Consider the following 16,586-nt stretch of genomic DNA (forward strand, 5'->3'; position numbering starts at 1 on the left):
GAAGCATGCTTCCACTTCCTCATCCATCCGGACTCCAGGAAGCATCTAAGGTTCATCTTCCAGGACACTCTCTCAGGCGCCCCATGTCAGTGTCTAAATGCCTGTCTCCCCTTGGAGCGCCTGGTGCCTCCTGAGCCCGCAGCGCCAGCTCCCAAGCGCCCAGCGCCAGCTAATCTTTCAGTTTCGGGCTCTTTGCTTTGGCCTCTCTACGGCATCTCAAGTGTTCACTCGAGTCCTTGCTCTAGCAAAATGACTTCGTTTAATAGGCATAAACGTCAGTCTTTATCTGGACAACTTGCCTCTTTGATCCCCTTTGAGGGAAAAGTGCATGAAGGACTTGGACATCCCTCTCAGGAACTGGGATTTATCATATACTTTCAGAAGCCCCAGTTGGCCCCATCTCAAGAGTTCCTTTATTTGGGGATGAGTCTGAACTCTTAGACTTTTCGGGCTTTTCCGTTTGCCAAGAGAATTGCCAGCCGCCTTCAGACGGTCCACAGGTTTCTTGCTCAGCCCATCAGTGGATGAGCCTACTGGGGACTCTGTCATCCATCAAGACGTTCGTCAAGTCTCATGAGAGTTGTGCAGTTCTTCCTGTAGGCCAACTGGGTTAGGGAAACACAGCTGGACACCTACGTTTTTCCCATAAACCTAGAGATAAGTCAGACAGGCAATGGTGGCTGTCCAAACGTAGACTTTCAGAAGGAAAACCCTTCATCATCTGAGCCCAGAAGACTTCTATTCAGACTCCTCGGTTCTAGGTTTGGGGTCTTCTTGGGGAACTGGAAGTTTCTGGGACCTGGTCACTGGAAGAACAAAACCTTCACATGAACGATAGAGAGCTGAAAGCAATTCACTTAGGGCTTCAGTGCTTCTCGACCCTAGTTCATAAGAAGACTGTGATAGTCCATTCAGACTGGATGATTGGAGCGCTAACTAGAAAGATCAAGGAGTATGACGTTCTAGCGACGGACTCGTCCTCAGACCTTCTAGGTGTGTTACCCTGCCCAGATAAAGCAGTGAGGGATGGTTTCTTTGAACTGGCAGCTCTTTTTGCCATTGGAGTTCTCAAGAAGAGGGAGCTGGGGTGCTCCTTCACCATGAAAGGAGTTCCATTTGTCCAGAGATCTGCTCTTCTGTACTCTCCCTTAGATAGACAATTCTTGTTTCTGTAGTTGGCTGTTAGGGAGATTGCCATTGATTTGCAGAAGTAGTCCACACATGGTCTTCTAGCTCAGTCAATGAAGCGCCCCAAGGAATTTTCTGCTTCTTTCTTGTCCAAGTTGGTATCTCCTGTACAGCAGGAGCCCTTTCTAGGAGGCAGACAGGGCTTCTCTAGGCCCTTCTCCAAGGTGTGTTTTTCTGCAAGGTCCGTCAAGATGACTTCAGTCAAACCCTCTTCCAGCAAGTGACTCTCCCATCCTTTGTGTGCCTGTAGGGGCCAGACTTTTGGAAGAGGTGGCTTGCCAAAGGCTTGGAACCTTTGACGGTCAAGGTTTCAAAGAGGGTTACTTGATTCCTTTCAGAGAGTACTCTCCTCTCGTAACTTCGCCAATCACATTAATGACATACTTAAGGGCTCTGAGAGGCTCATAGCTCTCAAGGAGGAAGTGTCAGGTCTCCTTAGAAAGAGAGCCATAGACGTAGTGGAGGCTCGTACTTCAAGAGGATTTTACAACCGCTTGTTCATTGTCCCCAATTCATCAGGGGGTTGGAGACCTATCCTCGACATGAGCGCTTTGGACTTCTACATTCAGAAAACGAAGTTCAAGATGGAGACAAATCAGTCAGTGTTATCCTCCTTCCAGCAGGGCTACTGGATGATAACACTAAATATGCAAGACGCGTATTTCCACATTTCAGTCTAGCCGGAGTCCAAGAAATACCTGAGGTTTGTCTTCGGGGGTAGAGTCTTCCAGTTTCGAGCGCTTTGCTCAGGTATTCATGCAAGTCCTAACCCCTCTTGTGAAATGGCTTCACCTGCTAGGTATAAACATATGTCTGTACCTAGACGACTGGCTGCTCCGCTCCCTTTGACAGGAGCAATGCACGAAGGATCTACAGGTAACCCTTCTCCTTGCCAAGAAACTTGGACTTTTTATAAAACAGGAGATGTCTCACCTAGTCCCAACTCAGGAGATTCTCTGTTTAGGGATGAAGATCAACTTGGGTTTTTCCTTTCCCCAAGAGGATAGAGTCCTGCCTGAGATCAGTTCAAGGTCTCCTTTCTCTTTCAGTTTGCTCTGCGAATTGATGGATGAGTTTGCTGGGAACCCTCTCGTCCATCGAACAATTTGTGAAGCCAGGAAGACTTCACATGAGGCCCCTCCAGTTTTTCCTGAGGGCAAGCTGGAGCAGAAGGGAGCAACCAGACACAGTGATGTTTCTGATTATGACAGAGATAAAGGAGGACCTTTGGTGGTGGACGTCCAGAGACAGACTGTCAGAGGGAAAGTCTCTTCATCTTCTGAGCCCCGACCTCTCCTTTTATGCAGACGCCTTGGACCAAGGTTGGGGAGCACTTTTGGGGACCCTAGAAGGTTTCGGCACATGGTCTCCGGAGCAAAGGAAGTTGCACATAAATGTCAAAGAGTTGTCAGCCATTCATCTGGGCCTGAAATGCTTTGTGGAAGCAGTCACAGACAGAACTGTGGTGATTCATTTGGACAACACCACGGGTCTCTTATACATCAGGAAGCAGGGCGGAACTCACTCGTTTTCCCTGTGCGAGGCGGCGAAGGAGCGGCTCATTTGGGCAGACCAGAATCAGGTCAGGATCACCACCAGATTCATCCAAGGGAGGATGAATGTCCTGGCAGATGAACTAAGTCGACGAGGACAAGTCCTCTCGACAGGATGGGCTCTTGAATTCGACAGTCTGCAACAGCCTCTGGAAGTTGTGGGGCAGACCAACAGTGGATCTGATTGCCACATCAAGGAATTACCATCTTCCTCTTTTTTATTTGCCATTTCTGGACCCACAGGCATGGGCAACGGATGCCATACTAGTAAACTGGTCAAACCTGGACCTTTACGCCTTGTAAAGCTTCTTGTGAACTTTTCAAGGCTACTGCCTCAAAGTCCACATCTTCTCAAACAGCCCCATCTCTGGAAGTTTCACCAAGGCCTATCCAGAGACTTTTCAGAGTGAAGGTATTTTCAAAACAAGCCATGGAAGCTATTACCAGATGTAGATGACAGTCTACCAGCAGAGTCTACCTGGCCAAGTGGGTCATCTTCCGCAGGTGGTGCAGCAACAGTGTCTCGTCTGCTAAAACCACTGTAGCTCAAATAGTATGACTTCTTTCTTTTCTTAAGGAACAAGAAGAGCCTCTCTTCATCAACTATTAGAGGCTATAGATCGATGCTGAGGTCAGTTTTGAAACATAGGGGAGTAGACTTAGGATCTAATCAAGACCTGAGTGATCTGATTAGGTCTTTCGAGACTGCTAAGCAGCCGTGAGACGTCTCTATTTCATGGAATTTAGATGTGGTGCTGAAATGGTTAGTGGGCCATGCTTATGAGCCTCTCCATTCCATTTCACTTAAGAACTTAACAAAGAAAACGTTTTCTAGTGGCCTTGGCCATGACAAAACGAGTGAGTGAGTTGCAGGCAACTGACAAACGCATTGGTTTTTCTTAAGGGGACTCTGTCTGCTCCTTTTTGCTTGGCTTCTTAACTAAGAACGAGTCTCCATCTAATCCCTGGCCATGCTCATTCCCCATTAAAACCTTATGGATATTCTAGGACCAGAGGAGGAGGAAAGATTCCTATGTCCAGCAAGGGCTCTGAGGTATTACAGGACGAAGAAGATCAGAGGCCTTGCCAGTAACCTCTGGTGTTCCATGAGGAACCTGTCCAAGCCCATGTCAGAGAATGTGTTGTCATTCTTTCTTATAAGCCTTATTATAGAGGCACACTCTCAAATGCAAGAGGATGCTTTGCCTTCATTTAAGGTGAGAGTGCAAGAGATTAGGGCTGTTGCTATGTCATATGCATTTAAACATAATATGTCATTCACTCTCAGCTATCCTCCAGCTGACATACTGCATATGCAACTCCATTTTTACATTGCACTATTTAAAAGAATTAGAGACGATATTTGAGAATTGCAGTATCTTCGGTCTGTTATCGGTGGCTGGCACGGGATTGGGGGAAGAAGCATAGGAAGCATCTCTCCCTATCTGTAACTTCTCCTTGAATTTTGGGTGTTGAGTTTTCTTTTGGGAAGCCTAGGTGGTACATGTACCCGGAGTGCCCATCAGTTTGTGGTAGTGGTATGATGGTGTTTAATTTTTATGGTTGTCAGTGTAGATAATGATTTTATTTGGTCTTTTTTGATTTGGTACTGCGCCCAGGGCAAGGACAAATTTTTTCTTTGACTTTTTTGGGTGTTCGGAAGACTCCTTCACTCCAGAGCTCCCTCTTTAAAGTATAGACTTATCTTGGCTATACTGCTAAGTCACTACAGGTCAAGATGAGCACTGACCAAAAGGCAGTAATCTCCTGCTGTATTTCTCTTACCAGTTAAGGATACAACAAGCATTTTATCAGTGCTAACAGATTATATGTTGCAAATTCATCTTCATGTCTGACTGTTTTTGGAACAGAATATGTCCATTTATCCCACCCTCTATCAGTGTGGGATTCAGTTGTGTAAATACTTGGTAAGTTACATATATGAAAATGGTACTGTATTTGTTCCAACAAGATGTACAAACCATTGGTCCTTTACATTAGGAACTACTTTCAGCAAAGCTGGAAACGGCTGTGAACTTTAGAACAAGGTGGTTAGGCAGTTAACTACCGTCCGGGAAGCGGGAGTCCCACCTGCCTGAATGTGAATATCCGGTTTGCTTTCGGCCATCTTGCGATGCAGACACGTTTCTCGTTCTCTGCCCTGACTGCTGTTGAGCTGTTTTCCAGTGGGATATTTTCTTTTTTCCATGCTGTGATTGCTTTGTGTGTTTGTTTTCAATATACAAGCCCATGAAGGAAATAAATCTCGTAAGCCCTCCTTCCCCCAGTGTGTGTGTCCTAGGTTTGGCGGAAAGAAGTGCAGTAGCTTTAGGTCTAATGTTGGTGTGGACCCACACACCCTTTGCTCCTCTTGCAGGTAGCGTGTGTGTTCACGGTTATCTACCTGTGCTGAGTGGTGCTTCTGGTTGGCTGAGCAGTGGGCGAAGTTTGAGGGGAGGAAACAGTACTGGCTTTGCTGGGTCTCAGACTATCCTGGCTGCTCCACCTGCCCCGGCTATCCTGGTCACCCTGGTCACAGCTCCTGGCTTCCCTGGCTTCCCTGGCTCTTGGCCTATCCTGGCTCCTCCACCTACCGAGGCTGTTCCGGTCACCCCAGTTGCTGCTCCTGGCTCCCAGGCTGTACTGGCTGCCCTGGCTTCCCCTACCACCGCTGTTGACAAATCTGCTGCCAGGGTTGCTCCCACTGCCATGGCCACCCTGGCTGCTCCTGTGGCACCTGCTGCTCCCTCCTGGATGGGGGACTTGACTGCCATCCTGAAGAAGAGGACAAAGAAGCAGCCGAAGAGGAGGTCTAGGAAGGTGTCGTCGTCTTTGTCTTCGTCTTTGTCTTCATCTTCATCGTTGTCGTCGTCTGCTACCTCCTTACATTCTTCTTCCGAGGCTTGTTGGCCAAAGAAAAAGAAGGCTGTTTCTTCCCCCCCTAAGAAATCCCATTCTGGAACTTCTAAGGGACTGCCTCCCTCCACAGGGGAAGCAGTGGGATCTCTCATCGGCTCTTCCCATCCTTCGGGTCAGGGAACTGAATCGTTGGCCCCTGGGTCTAGCATTTCAGGAGCCGTGGGCATGCAAACCTTGGTCTGCGCATCCGTTGCCGTGCCTAAGAAGTCCGCTTTGAAGGCTGGCACTGTGTCGGGTGTTCGCTCATGAGCCACTCCGAGTATCCAGGCCTGTAAGGAGACTCGGGTATCCCGAACCAGTACCAGAGTCTGCTCTCCGTGCCGATTTGGGCACAGGATGGGAGAAGGAGCCAAGACATGCAGGTGTCTCAGCCCTGCCTACTGAAACTGCCCCCAGTGCCAAGCCAGGTTCCCAGGTAGGTGCTTTGGTTTCTTGAGTCCTAACATCTGGAGAGACAGAGAGGAGGTCCCCTGTACAGCCTTCTTGCAAGGTCCCGGCTGGGGCCCTTCAAGAGGACAGCGCAAGTTCTTGTTAGCCAGCCGCGCGTTTGGCTCCACCCAATCCCCGATTACGTTTGCGTGATTGGCTTGGCTCAGTTGAGCTGAGTGCTCGGCTCGGCTCATGTGAATTGCTACGCTCTCCGCAGGACAGTGCTTCGCCGAGGCGAAAGCGCTCTCCTAGACTGGGTTGCTGTCATCACCGCGGGTTGATGACCGCTCTCGGTCTGCTCCTCCTGCTGGTTCCGCCAGCAGGACCGGCGGTGGTGCCTGATCCTCCTCGCCTGTCCCCTCAACCTCCTGGGGTTTCCCTGGGAGGGGCGAGTTGGACAGGAGGAACTCTGGAGCCTCCTCTCTCCAGTCTCGAGATCCCCGGTCCTTTCTCATCCCTCTTTCAAAGGGGTACATACCTAACAGAGGTGCCAATAACTGAAAATCGCTGAAAATTACTGATTTTCAGTTGTCAGTGATTTTCGGTTATCGTCACGCTGTCAGAAAGGAGCCCCCGCTGATAACCGGGGACTGCCTGTACTGGAACTCAAGACAGCCTTCCTGGTCCTCCAAGAGCTTCAGGATCAAGTGATGGGACACTTCGTGGTGTTGGTGAGCGACAACACCACAGTAGTGGCATTTGTCAACAAGCAAGGGTGCCTGGTGCCCCTTCCACTTCATCAGTTGACAGGGACAGAGTGGTCCCTTCACTCAGACATCGAGGAGAGGTTGTTTGATCTGTGGGGGGTGTCAAGTCATAGATCTGTTCACCACCTGGCACAACAGAAAACTTCAAATCTTATGCTCGGTCGTGCCGGACCCATGGGCTGCTGTGGGGGACTCATTCCATCACCAGTGGGATAACCTTGACGTCTACACCTTTCCTCCATTTTGTCTGATTTGCAGGGTGATTAGCCAAATGATGATCATGATGATCACCCCGAATCTCAGGATGATTCTGGTGGCTCCCAGATGGCCCCAGGCTGTTTGGTATCCTGACCTGCAAACTCTTCTTTCTGAGGCACCGAGAATGATTTTCTCCCTGACCCAACCTGCTGCGTCAACCCCACGTAGAGTGGTACCACCAGGCAGTGCAGTCCCTGTGTCTCCACGGCTGGCGGTTATCCAGCATCTCCTGCGAGTGAGAGGCTTTTTGTGTTGCGCAGCAATGGAGATGGCTGGACACCTGAGGCAGTCCTCTGCAGCGGTATACCAGGGAAAGTGGGCTGTCTTCTGTGGTTGGTGTTGTAGATGGGGTATCTCTCTGGTTGGAGCTACTATACAGCAGGCCGTGGAGTTCCTTGTCTTTCTTCGCTGAGAGAAGCTTCTCTCCGTTTCAGCCGTAAAAGGCTACAGAGCTGCACTCGGCCTAGTCTTACGGTTGAAAGGGGTAGCGGTTGAAGGGGTATATATCTCCTCTTCTTTTGAGATTTCTCTACTGATGAGAAGCTTTGAGAGGTCTTGCCCACCCAGGGACCTCAGGCCCACTGTGTGGGATGTGACTCTTGTTCTAAGGAGTCTGACTCTTGCACCATATGAGCCTTTACGAGAATCTTCAGACAGGGATCTACCCTCAAGACTGTCTTCCTGCTTGCCCTGGCATCGGCGAAGAGGTTAGGAGAACTTCATGGACTTTCCTTTGATGTTAAACACTCGAGGGGATGGGGATCAGTTACGTGCGATTTCTTCCCGGACTTCATAGCGAAGACCTAGAACTCATCGGTCCCTGACACTAGGTTTGAGTCCCTCATGATTCCCTTCCTAGAGGACTTTGTAGATAATGACCCAGACAGGATGCTACTGTGTCCTGTTAGAGTGCTGCTGCACTATCTGAAGAGAACTCGCCATCTCTGGTTTGAGTGTCAACGACTCTTTGTTGGTGCTGGCTCGACCAAGAAAGAAGTGTCGAAGAACACGATTTCTTTTTGGCTTTATGAGATGATTAGGAGAGTGTACTCTGCTGCTGGAGAAGACAACACCGGTATCTTCTGAGAACCCACAAAGTCCAGAGCATTGGTTCGACCCTCGCATTCCAGAAGAACTTGTCAGTTCCTCATGTATTGAAAGCGGGGGTGTGGCCTCAACAGACCACTTTCACTTCTTTTTACCTTCGGGATATTGCCCACAAATCTTTGGACACCTTTTCCTTGGGACCTGTGGTGGCTGCTCAACAAGTTGTGTAGCTTACCCAGCTCCTCTAACAGGACAGGGTTGCATCTCGCCTAAGATGTGTGGCTTTGGATGTGAGAATGAGCCTGGAAGTGACTGGTCTCTTCTTCTCTTCATCTTGGCTCTCTTCCTGCGGGCAGAGAGCGGACGTGCCGTTACATACTGTATCTGGCGGTCGATGCAGGTAAGCATACACTTCAAGCTTCTGTTCTATTTCCTTTCAGGATCATAAAAGCAAACCCACTCCTTCTTCTAGCAAGGGGAGGAAGGAGATCATGACAGTAAGACAAACCTTATTTGCCTTACTGTTGCTGACTTTTTGATGTTCATCCTAGCCTATTTTTGTATGAAATGATGTCTTCCTCATTCATACGAAAAAGCCCAGGAGTCTGACATATGATCTCGCATTTCCTGCAACCCGGTCACTTTGTCAGAGGCAGGTTTTCCCTTCCTCGCTCTGTTGACCAGGAAGGGAACCCAAGGTGTAGCAGACTCCAGTCATTTCATAGAGACTCACTCAGATTCCTCCCTCCACCCAGGAGTCTTCCTAATGTGAGGGACCGATGGTTTGTATATCGTGTTGGAACAAATGACAGTTTTTTAAGTAAATTGTATTTTTCCTAACTATACAAACCTGAGGTCCTTTACATTACATTTTTACACCCACCTCATGCCACCCCTCAATCTGACACCTGGAATATTTACATCCTGGCAGGCAGGTATTCCCGCCTCTCGGACAGTAGTTAACTGCCCAACCACCTTGTTCGAAAGTTCAACAACCGTATCCAGCTTCAGTGAAAGTAATTCCTAATGTAAAGGACCTCAGGTTTGTATAGTTAGGAAAAATAGTTTACTTTAAAAAATTATGATTTTCATAATAAAATTTTCATATATGCTAACCAAGTAATTACAGATCAAAGCCCTCCCTCCTCCCCTCTGAAGGATATTAAGCACAAAAGAAGTGATTCTCTCTGTTTTGTTTTACCTATCGTTCCCTGTTAGAGGGCGGGGTAGTTACCTACACTTACAACAAATGGATTGTTACTGCGAACTTCAAATTTTTAATTGCCGTGTGAGTAGAAAGTATAGCTGTGTAATTACTTGATAAGTATATATGAAAAGTAATTTTGTTATGAAAATACCATGTGAAAGCTCATGACGTCAGGGCAGTCTCTACCTTATTAGCTTTCAGGCACACTATGTCCCTCACTTCCGTTCTGCAGTCGTCCTACCGGAAATGCAAACTGATCTTCGCATCTCACTATTTGATAGTTGTAACAGTGTTCGAAAATTGCAGTATCTTGGGGCCATTTTCAGTGGCTGGCATGGTATTGGGGAAGGAAGCATAGGAATCTCTCTTTTTCTTCTACTATCTCTTCGCATTGAAGTAGGGTGTGGAATTTTCAGGAGCCAGTGGGTACAGTGTACCTGGAGTACCCACCAGTCTCAGTGGATGGGTTGTGGTGCTTTTCAGTGTAGATGACAGTGTTGTCTGGTTGTTTTTTATATTGGTACTGCACCCAGGGCAAGGGCACTTATATATGCTTTGCTAACCATTGGTCCTATCCTTCACTGCAAAGCTCCCACTTAAGTTGAGGCACCCCATAGCTTTACCGCCATGCCACCACAGGTTAGGATGGGTACAGGCAGTCCCCGGTTGTCGTCAGGGTTCCGTTTCTGAGGGTGTGATGAAAACCTGAAAATCGCCGCTAACTAAAAATTGGCGATTTTTCTGCGATTTTCGGGGGTTATCAGCACCTCTGTTAGGTATGTATCGGCGCCAATACCCAATTATCAGCGCCGATAAGCGGAAATTGGTGATTTTTGGCGCCAAAAATTGCTGATTTTCGTCTCTAGACAAGCCCCATAAAACCGGATCGCTGTTAACCGAGCCCGCTGTTAACTGGGGACTGCCTGTACCAACCAGAGGCAGTATTCACCTGCAGTAGCTCTTTTACCATGTAAGGAAATGACAAGCATTGTTTCAATGCTAGCAATTTTTCTGTTTCAAAATCATTACCATGCCTTAATGTTTTGGAGTAGCATATGTCTATGTATCCCACCCCCATTCAGTGTGGGATTCAGCTTTCTAATTACTTGGTAAGTTACTTATATGAAAAGGATATTTTCGTAATAAAATTAAGTTTCATATACTGTATACTTACCAAGTAACTACAGAATCGGAGTGTGCCCTCCTCCCCCCTCATGTACATAAGGGCACAAACAGAATAGGGATGTAGGGGTTTTTTATTTTACACAATTGGGGCAGTATGACTGGAAAAGATATGGAGGTTATTAAATGAAACTCAACTTTCCTTTAACCTAATTTATTACCTTAATACTACAATGGCCATAAAAAAACTTTAATACAGTATATGATTAATAAATCTAAATCTACAGAATGGAAACTTACCTAACCTTATCACTATAGTTCATGAAAACTTATTCTACTTAGTCTTAATCCTATAGTTCCCCCTGCCCTTCTATCAAAAGAATCTTAAACCTAATTCCTAACCTAAATCTATAGTGTTCCCCCCCCAACTATGGTCTCTTAGACTTCTTCTTCAGATTGGGATTTCGCTTGCTCAACATCAGCCAGTTTTGGATTTCGTTGCTATCCTTCTTCTTACTGGAGAGATCACACGTAGCTTTTTCTTTTTTCCACCGTTCCGTCCACTGTCCCACCAGACGCCACAGCCACGAGGCAGGCCAACAACAACTCTAACACAGGCCCCCCACCACAGCTCCCATCAGCAGACAACCACTCCCAAACAGCTTCTGTTAAGGAAGTATCCTAACTTCTCAAGCTGCTTACACACCAGTTTGATGGGGAGCAAGTCACTCTATCCTGACACTCGGCAAACTGCAAGTAAAAAAAAGAAAAATAATAATTAATACTCACACAAACACCACATTCATAAACAATTATAATATGAAAACAAAAAATTCAATCATACAAAGAAAAAAAAAAAATTTCATCATATAAACCCAAACTTGTAGATGCCACCACAAGGTTTTCTGCTGAATTGTTTCCAGTACTCCTGTTAATGGGTGGGGCTTGTCACCTACCCTAAACTATGGAAGTGTTACCACGATTTTTTAAATAAAGGCTGCTGCACAAGTTAGAAACTATAGCTATGTAGTTACTTGGTAAGTATATATAAAACTTAATTTTTTTATGAAAATATCATTTTCCTTTAGCTATGCTCAGCTAAGAAAAGTTGTAATTTGGGCATCCATGATTTTTAGTATAGTAAAGGAGATATTGTTCCTAAATTGTTGTTACAGTTTTATCTAGAGTATTGTTATAAGCATAACAAAATCACCTGCTGCTTCTGTTCCCTGATACTGTATTTGGCATCATGAAACCTGTGGAAATCTAGGGGCACTATGCATTTCAATTTTGAATTTTATCCAGGTATCAGAGTGCTGTGTAAGTCAAGAATTTTGCTAATAATGATAGTGTTTGTGCACAGATGCATGAATATACGTTACAGTGTTTTACATGTTCTTGATCTGCTGAAGTCTAAGGAGGTAGATATTAATACTTTTGAGTGCTTGCAGTGGTTATTCTAGCTAAAATTATATACTGTTGTCAGGAGATTATTATTATAAGTAATTTACCCAGATAACTAAGCAAAATTTCATGACTTGCTGTCAGAAGATAAAATAATTCCATTATCAAGTTAGGGGAAATGAATTTATACCAATGAAGTAAGGTGATAACCTGAAGAATTAGTTTTGCATTGGATCAGAACAAAGAAGTTAGCAGTTGGAAAGAGAGGAAAGAAAATGGAAAAGGAAAGACAGAGTGACCTACTGGGGGACTAAGGAGTGTAGCAAAGAACATTAGTACAGGACTGTCACAGTTCATTTTGTCATATTTGTTCCTACAGAAATACAACGCATCACCCTTTACGTAGGAGTATACTCTACAACTTGAGCTGGAATTGGTTATCAAAACAGGGTAAAAAGATAGGTAACTGGTTGTTAAGGGGAAAGTGTGGAAATACCCTTTACTCAACTACTGTCACTGAGCACTTTTTTCTAGTGAAGACATTAGGCTATTAACTAGGCTGAATGTTGTTGGTAACTTGAATATCTAGTTGCTGAATGCATTTTTTTTTCACCCCCCGTGGGGGTTTAGTGCTGTCAGCACACCTCATGCGGTGCAATGTAGTCATTACTTAAAGTTCTTTGCAGCGTCCCTTCAGCCCCTAGCTGCAACCGCTTTCATTTCTTTTACTGTATCTTCTCCATTCATATTCTCTTTCTTCCATCTTACTGTCCACCTTCTCCTAACAATTGATTCGTAGTGCAACTACGAGGTTTTACTCCCGTACACCTTTAAGACCTTTTCACTGTCAATTTCCGTTTCAGCGCTGAATGGCCTCAGTTGCCCCAGTGCTTGGCATATATGCCTAAATTCTATTAATTAGTCAATCAATCAATCAATCAACTTATGAATATGGAAAACAACAATTACAGGGGTGTTGCTTGGGTTTACAATGTGTGAGGGCTTTATGTCTCCACTGTTGAGTGAACAACCTCAGATCAATTTGGCTGCACTGTACTTTTGATAAACACTTTTGATAAACACTTTTGATAAACAGCTGAGACTGTAGTTCTGGTCTTCTTCTTCTTTGGACCTTATTACTGTAGTCCCATTGTATAGCAGGGTGGGCTGCTTGAGTCAACTTTCTCCCTCTACTTCTATTCCTAGCATCTTCTTCCCCCAGTCCCACCTCACCCATATCCCTCCTCACCACATCCATCCTGGATACTCATGTTGCCCCAGCCTCAGCTTGCCCCCCCTCACCCCCCCAAGCCCCAAGAAGTAGCAGCAGCTGGTTTTCCATTCCTACCGAAATTCAAATGTGTCATCATATTAACCTATATCTACTTATCTATCTATCTGTTTTATGTGCTTCAAAAAGCACATAACATAGCTCAAAATAAAAAACCCCAGCTGATTAGGCTCGCTTCGCTCGCCAAACCGTCTTTGCCGCTCCCCCCCCACACAAATCTGAAATGACTCCCCTGTCCATCCATCTGATCTGCTGACGCTCCACATTCCTCCTCCCCATCACTGGCATGTTCTTAGCTCTCTTGTTTGGTTTCACCTCTGCTCTTCTTATTTCTTGATTGGTTCCACCTCTTCTCTTCTAATTACATGGTCATAGTATCTTAAATGAGCTTCCCTAGCCTTCTCCTGTACATTACATATCCCACACATTCTTCTTATATCTTGACTCTCCCTCCTTTCCAGTAGTGATATTCCAGCAATCCATCTCACCATCCTCATCTCAGTTCTTTCCAACAGTCCCTCCTCTTTCCTCTTAAGTGCCCAGGTTTCTGCCACATATAATAGTATGGGCCTGATAACTGTCTTATAAATCTTCATTTTGAGCTTTAATGGCATTTTCTTGTCTAAAACAGCTCCAGCTACTTCTCTCCATTTTTGCCATGCTTCTTTCACTCTGTCTCACTGCTTTCTCAGTACCTCCCTCTTCTGTTGTTATTGATCCCAAATAGTTAAACTCATTGTTCTGCTTTAGCACTGTTCTGGTGTGTTTATTTAACCCTGAGGTTTGGAAAGTGTTAAAGGTTGATGTAGCAGCAGTGAAGTTGATCTGACAACATTGGATGTAACTACCTGATTCATGGGAGCATTCTTAGTCCTTCAAAAAAGTTCCAGTGTGATGAAAGCCTGTGGGCTGTCTGGCATCACTTGTTGACAGCTGGGATGTTGACTTGGTATCATATTTTCTTAGGAGTTGGATACATGATAACCATAACAGACTAATTCAAAGTTTCTATGTTCAAAGCAATTCCATTTTATATCTTTTTCGTATAAATGTCACTACGAATACATAATAATATATTGAAAATTTTACTAGAAATATGTTTATATTCACTATAATAGAGAGCAAAGTAAATGAATTATCATAGCCTACGTCAGTTTCCATTAAAAATTTTTGTTTACTTTATTACTCTTGTTGTCATATACAGTATATCTAAGAAAGCAAAAAAAAAAAAAAAAAGCTTAATTGTAGAGTATAGTGTTCATAATCAACCATGTATCTTGTGTTAGATAAAATGGATACAGTACAGTGTATCAAAGGGACATTTGTGGACAACAAGTACTCTAAGCCCCCATTAATATTCAGGTAAATGAAGTATTGCTTACTATATTTTTTGTGTTCTTACCTGTCTTCAGCAGAGGCAAGACAGCCCTTGTTCTTGTGCATTGTAGTACTGTATTAGTTTATAAGCATTCTGTGAATATTCAGGAATAGCAGATATGCAAGGCATTGCTGTGATCTGTCCATGATGTGTTGTTGAAGGGAAGCTTCCCAGTAAGTTTAAGACTTGACTTCCAAAGAGTTAGACACTTTCCTGTAGTTCAGTTTGCACAGTTTGCAAAGGGAATACTTGCCCAGTATTTTCTAGGAAACTGGTCTAGTTTTTAGAAGATTAGTACTTAATTTATATCAACAGAAAAAGGAGGGGGACAGAGTGTGTGGATTCTTCAGTCCCACAGGTTACCTTGTTTGAGAGATGTGTTGCATCACTTGGGATTAATTAATTAATTTCTTTATTGTATTGGCAAGGAGACCCTACCCAAGGAAAGGTTAGTTGGTTTACATTTGCCAACCATTTTGAGTCAAACATCTCCACAGCAGAGGTAGTTATGCTTCAGATGAAAGAATCTTGGCCATTACTGACATTGTCATATCTTGAAACCCAGAAAATAAGATTAGTAATTGCTAAAATCTAATCCATTGATTCAAAGTTTGGTGGTTTTAGCGGAGACCCCTCAAAGCCAAAGGGTTGTTCTAGAGATCTGGTGCCAAAGAGTGAATTTTCAAGAGAAAGAGGCTTCCTAAGCAAGAGACTTTGTCTTTTAAACTTTTTCTTAAAAGTGAATTTTGAAGTTCAAAATAAAGATTCATATTTAAGACTTGCTATAAGGTGAAAATGACTGGGAAAGCTACAAGGGTGAGCCAGTTGTTCTGCATAGTTGGACCCTCCTCCTGGTCTCAGTGGGACCATCTGATTTTTCGGTGTAAAACTATTTTGACGGGTATTTATATGGGAATTACCTCCAGGCATTGACTTTGGATCTGATAGCTTTCTTCCTGAAAAGCTGACTGCAATTTGTGGCCGAGTTCTTTCATGGCTGGCAAAGTTCTGTTTGACAATTAAGATTTCTCTGGGATTATATTCATCAATGACATGAATTCATAAGTTTTTGTTACCTTAGCTAATTAGTGCACAGTAGTTTACCCTGATCATGGAGTAAGTAACTTAGGTCTCACAGGACAGACTCAAGGATTTTAATTTAAATAAGGACTGTATCGTAAGCAAATTTCACAGTTCTGTCATTGGATAATTCAAGAATTGTGGATATGACAAAATCTAAATGAACAGATGTTATGCCCAAGACTTGTCAGGAATTTTATAATTGTTCTGTACAGTAATTAAGATTTAGGACATCCACTTAAGATATCAATGTATGGGGTAATTTGAGTGCATAACTTTTCATGAGGTTATGTTATAGTGGTTTGATTACATTGTTTAATAAGTCATACTGCACAGTGCTGCTGATATTTAGAGTGATTTTACAGTTTAATATTTGAAATGTAAGTACTGTTGAGGTTTTTTATTTGCATTATCTGTTTGAGTGTTAAATAAAACTTAGGAATATTGGGTAGAAATTAGTTTTCACTGTTCTAGTAATCAAATCTCTGCTATACCTGCATATGCCAAATTTTGACTAGCTGTACACTCTCTATTGTGGCTTTTCTGTCCCTTTTTAATTTTTAATTTTACTCAAAATATCTGCAAATTGCTCAAGGGTTTAATAATTTTGTTTTACTGAGTTTTGTCAAAATATTTTGTCAATATTTTTCTAATTTTTTTTTTTTAGGTTTTTGTGTTCTTTGTATTTTGATTTTTTCAAATGATAAAATGGAATATATGTTCAGGTGCAGTCTTAGGTTAAAAGAAGAGATCTGAAGATACTGGGAAATAACTGAAGCTCTGATAAATGAATGTTTTGGATGACAAGAGAGGTTGTGATTACTTGCAAATCAACGATGGCAACGCCGGAAGAAGTGTATTGGGAAAGGTAGAAGTAGCTTTGTTAATTGATATTATTTCATTTTTACTCAACACTGCTTTTGCCTTGGGTCACTATTGTTGTAAACGTGCTACACAATATAGTATGGTGTTTTTGTACTATACCATTGCATCTCTCCACCAT

The 16,586-nt window shown here is 44.0% G+C and overlaps 1 protein-coding gene across 23 annotated transcripts in view; it reads left to right on the top strand.

The window, feature by feature from the left end:
* The window catches only part of LOC136830708 (uncharacterized), a 145,137-nt gene that overhangs the window by 15,736 nt on the left and 112,815 nt on the right, over positions 1 to 16,586 (top strand). For 13 of the 23 annotated variants that reach the window (XM_067090486.1, XM_067090543.1, XM_067090592.1 and 10 more), the window contains exon 3: positions 16,309 to 16,451. The exons of the other annotated variants lie outside the window; for them this stretch is intronic. In XM_067090486.1, the coding sequence (XP_066946587.1) occupies positions 16,375 to 16,451 (77 nt within the window). In that variant the 5' untranslated portion in view covers positions 16,309 to 16,374. The remainder of the gene's footprint in view (positions 1 to 16,308; positions 16,452 to 16,586) is intronic. 23 annotated transcript variants of the gene reach the window in all.

Source organism: Macrobrachium rosenbergii, chromosome 4 (genome assembly GCF_040412425.1).
Source record: "Macrobrachium rosenbergii isolate ZJJX-2024 chromosome 4, ASM4041242v1, whole genome shotgun sequence".
Taxonomy (NCBI): domain Eukaryota; kingdom Metazoa; phylum Arthropoda; class Malacostraca; order Decapoda; family Palaemonidae; genus Macrobrachium; species Macrobrachium rosenbergii.